This window comes from Priapulus caudatus, unplaced genomic scaffold, assembly GCF_000485595.1.
Source record: "Priapulus caudatus unplaced genomic scaffold, Priapulus_caudatus-5.0.1 Scaffold361, whole genome shotgun sequence".
NCBI classification, from domain to species: Eukaryota; Metazoa; Priapulida; class Priapulimorpha; order Priapulimorphida; family Priapulidae; genus Priapulus; species Priapulus caudatus.
In genome coordinates, this window is record NW_014577422.1 from 166,262 (window position 1) to 171,240 (window position 4,979).

A 4,979-nucleotide genomic window follows, 5' to 3' on the forward strand; every position below is an offset into this window, starting at 1 on the left:
CGAACATAAATGTCGCAATTTAGATGTGACAAATTATCTAACGACCTGTAAAGGCGACTGCGGTGTGCTGCGTGTTCATTAGACACCGACTTCTAGCATACATCACATCTTCACACCCACACACACGCGCGCACACTTGTACATGCACACACACGTGCGCGCGCACACACGCTCGCTTGCGCACACTGACACGTACACACACGCACACACCGCATATACATACAGAAGCACGCACACACACACATATATATGCAGTCACACCGTGATACAAACACAGTTGCCTTGTTTGTTAGCAGTACCGCGAGTAAGTAACGTAAGTAAGTAAAGTGAGTACCGCGAACAAGTAACGTAACGTTAGAAGCGCATGGCATGATCCATGCCATCATAACTGGGTTATACAAAAGTCTCAATACCCTAATCACACCGCGCTCTTTACCACGCGTGGGCCGTCAATACAAGTCTTTCTATGCATGAGCGTTTCTTAGAAATATTTACCATGTTCACTAGAGTAACAATGTTAATCGTTGCTGCGTTGGTGACACCGCACAGTGATATCCCCACCACGTGACCTCTGTGCGACCCCAGTGACGTCGAGAAAATACATAAACCTTCATGCACGAACTAACAATAAATAATACTAAGGCGGTTTGTTGTAAGAATGTTTATATTATACGAACATAAATCACCGTAACAGCTCGATAATAACGTGTAGGTGTCAATGGCAGCTGCCAAAGCACCACCAAATACATACAAGATATATTGCCACTCATATGAAACACAGTTGATAGAGTAGATACACACCGACGTAACTGACCGATATCACACAAACATGTAGTAGAAAGCAATGTTAGAAAAAACCGTATAAACAAGCGTCTTCTACGACTAAACTGCCGCTCATTCACCAAGAATTGTTCGGTTATTCTTTCAGCATGTCCGTTCATTCACCAACAATGGGTCGCTCATTAACTCTGGCATTCACTCATTCCAGGATAACACAGTCACTGCTTTGTTTAATCTTTACATCTCACATTTCTCACACACCAACACTCACGCACGCACGCGCACACACGCACGCACGCACGCACACACGCATGCACACATGCACAGATGCACACACACATGTATATATATATATTATGTGTGTGCGTGCATGTATCTATATATTACATATAATTTGCATATATCTACATCCTGTCATGTATGGGTGGGTATTAACACACATGCCTTCCCTCAGCAAAGAGTTACTAGAATAGTTAAACTTGTTTTAATAGTTACATGTGTGTGATAATCTAACGACCACGCGTTACCGTCATTGCGTTTTCTCATCCCAAACATCTTCTTTCTTCACGCTGACCTGGGCACAGCCTAGGCTAGGTTCAATATGGTCGACAGTGCCCTCTGTTGGAATTTTCGCCAACCTGGATTCACCGCTCAGAAATACGCGCCATGACATCACAAACTGACGATAGACAGCGCCAGAAACAACAGCGCCACCTATTGCCAATGGTGCCTAATAGCTATCGGCTCGGCTGCCGATCCCAAGAATACGGTCGCATGCTCTCTTGTCAACAAGCGAGCATCTGAAACGTCCTCGACAGCTGCGTGTGGTGGCGCCACCTACACCACACCGTCAGCTGCGCGGTGGCGCCACCTACAACATGACGTCAGCTGCGCGCGGTGGTGCCACCTACAACACACCGTCAGCTACGCGGTGGCGCCACCTACAACACAGCGTCAGCTGCGCGCGGTGGCGCCACCTACAACACGCCGTCGTCCATCATCTTGTTGAGGCACGTTATCAGCGCCGACAGCTGCGCACGGTGGCGCCACCTACAACACACTGTCAGCTGCGCGCGGGGGCGCCACCTACAACACATCGTCAGTTGCGCGGTGGCGCCACCTACAACACGCCGTCGTCCATCATCTTGTTGAGGCACGCGATCAGCGCCGACAGCTGCGCGCGGTGGCGCCACCTACAACACACCGTCAGCTGCGAGGTGGCGCCACCTACAACACACCGTCAGCTGCGCGCGGTGGCTCCACCTACAACACACCGTCAGCTCCACGCGGTGGCGCCACCTACAACACGCCGTCGTCCATCATCTTGTTCAGGCACGCGATCAGCACCGACAGCTGCGCGCGGTTCTCCTTGCGGTACGCCGACTCCAGAAAATCCTCGCCGCCGAAATACCGAAAAACGAGCGCGGCGCGCTCGAGCGACTTCGCCGTCAGGTGGTGCCGCACGATCGCCTGCATGAGGGCGCCGCAGTCGGCGAGGAGGCGCGCGAGGTGCTGCCGATCGAACGAGTAGTCGACGTCGTGGAAGCTGATCGCCGTCATGCACGCCGTGCGGAACTTTGTGCGGAACGCGTCGGCGGCGCGGTGTTCGTCGTCGTTGAGCTGCTCGTTGCGGTAGAGCACGCCGACCTTGACGACGGTCTTGATGAGGTACTTCATGTGCCGCTCGGCGTCCTTCTTGTTGCCGCTGTACTCCTTGCCCATCCGGTAGAGACAGTCGAGCGCCTTGCCTGCAGCGAGATGAAGAATTAGGAGAATGTAGATGCACGAGAGAAAGAGAGAGAGAGAGGGGAGGGGGGGGGAGAAAAAGGCAGAAAGAGAGGGAGAATGGATAAGGGCAGGAGTAGGGGAGAGGGAAAGAGAGGGGAAGAAGGAGATAGATGCATGAGAGAGAGAGAGAGAGAGAGAGAAAGAGAGAGAGAGAGAGAAAGAGAGATAGAGATAGAGATAGAGATAGAGATAGAGATAGAGATAGAGATAGAGATAGAGATAGAGATAGAGATAAGAGATAGAGATAGGGGCAGATAGAGATAAGTTGAGATTAGAGATAGCAGGGATAGAGATAAGAGATAGAGAGAGAGAGAGAGAGAGGAGAGAGAAGAGAGAGAGAGAGAGAGAGAGAGAGAGAGGAGAGAGAGAGAGAGAGAGAGAGAGAGAGAGAGAGAGAGAAGAAAGGATAAGGTGAAGGAGTAAGGAAGAAGAAAATGAAGATGGGAAGAACAGGCGAAGAAAGGAGGTCATGCATCGAGAGAGAGGGAAAAAGGCTAAGCGAAAAGGACTATGGGAGAAGGACGGAAGATGGAGAGGGGAGAGAAAGAAGACGGGGGGGAGAGGGAGCGAAGAGGGAGAAGAGGGGGGAGGATGATTAAAACGGTGATGGAGAAAGGGCTGAGAAAGAGAGGGGAAGGGGGGGAAGGCATGGAAAAGAGAGGAGACGGAACGCGGGGTTAAGACATAGATTTGGAGAAGGGAAGGGGAAAGGGAGAAAGAAGGAGCGAGAGAGGGGAAAGTTAAAATGAAAGGCGGAGAAGGAGACGATAAGAGTTGAGGGGGAGGAAGAGGAAGGGTAAGAGGAAAGATAGGGAAAGATGGGAAAAGGGAGAGGGAGAAAGGGATTGATATATAGGGAAAAGAAATCGAGAAGGAGAGAAAATCTGAAAGAGACCGGAACAAATTCTAGGAAATTCCGCTCTATACATCCAACGATGGCCTTCTGCAGCCAAGTGGCATATTCAGATTTAAGCGAATAAATTTCACGATACTACGCAAAAGTGTCACGTACAATTTCACATATTTTCATTAATGTTCGCCTTCAATACACCGGGTTCTACGAGTGCTTTTACTCATAAATAAATCTTCCAAATCTAATCTAATCACTCTAATGGAATTTACAATTTCATTCTCGGCTAGTGCATGCCGCGCGACAAATACGACGAGACACGAGTTCTCTCTCTTCTCGTCTCTCTCTCTTCTCTCTTCTCTCTCTCTCTCTCTCGGCTCTGCTGCTCTCCTCTGTCTCTGCTGTCTCTCTGTCTCCCTCTGTCTGCTTTGTCTCTTGCTCTGTCTCTCTGTCTTGCTGTTGCTCTGTCTCTCTGTCTCTCTCTGCTCTCTCTGGCTCCTCAGTCATCGTTCTCAGTCCTCTTCTCTCTCTGCTCTGATCTCTCCTCTCTCATCTCTCTTCTCTCTCTCTCTCATTCTCTCTCTCTCTCTGGTGTGTGTGTGTGTCGTGTGTGTGTGTGTTTGTGTGTGCTGTGTGTGTCGTGTCGTGTTGTTGTCGTGTCGTTTGCGTGGCGTGCAGTGCGTGCGTGCGTGCGTGCGTGCGTGTATTCGTGTTTTGGTGCTGCGTGTGTGTGTGGCGTAGCTGTACGTGCGCTAACGCTTCGTCACACCGACATGGGCGAACAGAACTTCTAACATAATTTGAAATTAGCATTTGAAATCTGTAATGCAAATAAGCAGTCTGCAATATTATGATTTTGGCAGCCTGCGTGAGCGTAAAGGCGCAGTTTTGTAAGAGGACGGCAACTTTTTCACTGGGTGGTTTATCGCGACTATATACCACGAAAGCCGCAACCAGAACGCGGTTTTTTAGTTCAGACGCATGGCCTGAGATCTTCGCTTGCACCGGCAAATGACGTCACACAAAAAACGCACAAAGTAGTCAGTTAGACGTTAGCACCTTAGCCTTAGTCAGCAATAGCAAACACAAAGAAGCCTATGTCAGATATCTAGAATCTGACATCGATACTTAGAGCGGCTCCTAATCGGTCTGAACTGCAAATAGTATCCATTCTTCATTTTAATGGGAGGCACCCGATCCTAGCGGCAATAATAGCAGCGGGTAAGGTGTGAGATACAGTTTCAGCAATGACTTCGCAGGCGACCATAATTTGTGTTTGTGTTATCAAGTTAACGCCGCCACAATGACGCATCCAAAACGTATTTCCAGTACTAGACTAGGCAAATCCTTTCGTTATGCATAAGCACACCGTACATAACAATGACAAACCAAAAAACTCTAGTTGCTCGCTTAATATCCCATTTCAACTGACGCGTTTGCCTTAAAACCCACAAGAAAGACGGTAGGAAACTAGGCATTGCTGGGCGCAGAAACGCGATGTTTGCCAACAATTTAGCCTCGAAGTGTGAGTGCGGTCGCATGTTATTGATCATTTGCTACA

The 4,979-nt window shown here is 49.2% G+C and overlaps 1 protein-coding gene across 3 annotated transcripts in view; it reads right to left on the reverse strand.

Moving 5' to 3' along the window:
- Positions 1-646: 646 nt before the first annotated feature.
- The window catches only part of LOC106809535 (tumor necrosis factor alpha-induced protein 8-like protein 1), a 31,491-nt gene continuing 27,158 nt past the window's right edge, over positions 647-4,979 (reverse strand). For 2 of the 3 annotated variants that reach the window (XM_014812631.1, XM_014812633.1), the window contains exon 3: positions 647-2,528. In XM_014812631.1, coding sequence (XP_014668117.1) covers positions 2,080-2,528 — 449 coding nt within the window. In that variant the 3' untranslated portion in view covers positions 647-2,079. The remainder of the gene's footprint in view (positions 2,529-4,979) is intronic. The other variant, XM_014812632.1, reaches the window with a different exon arrangement.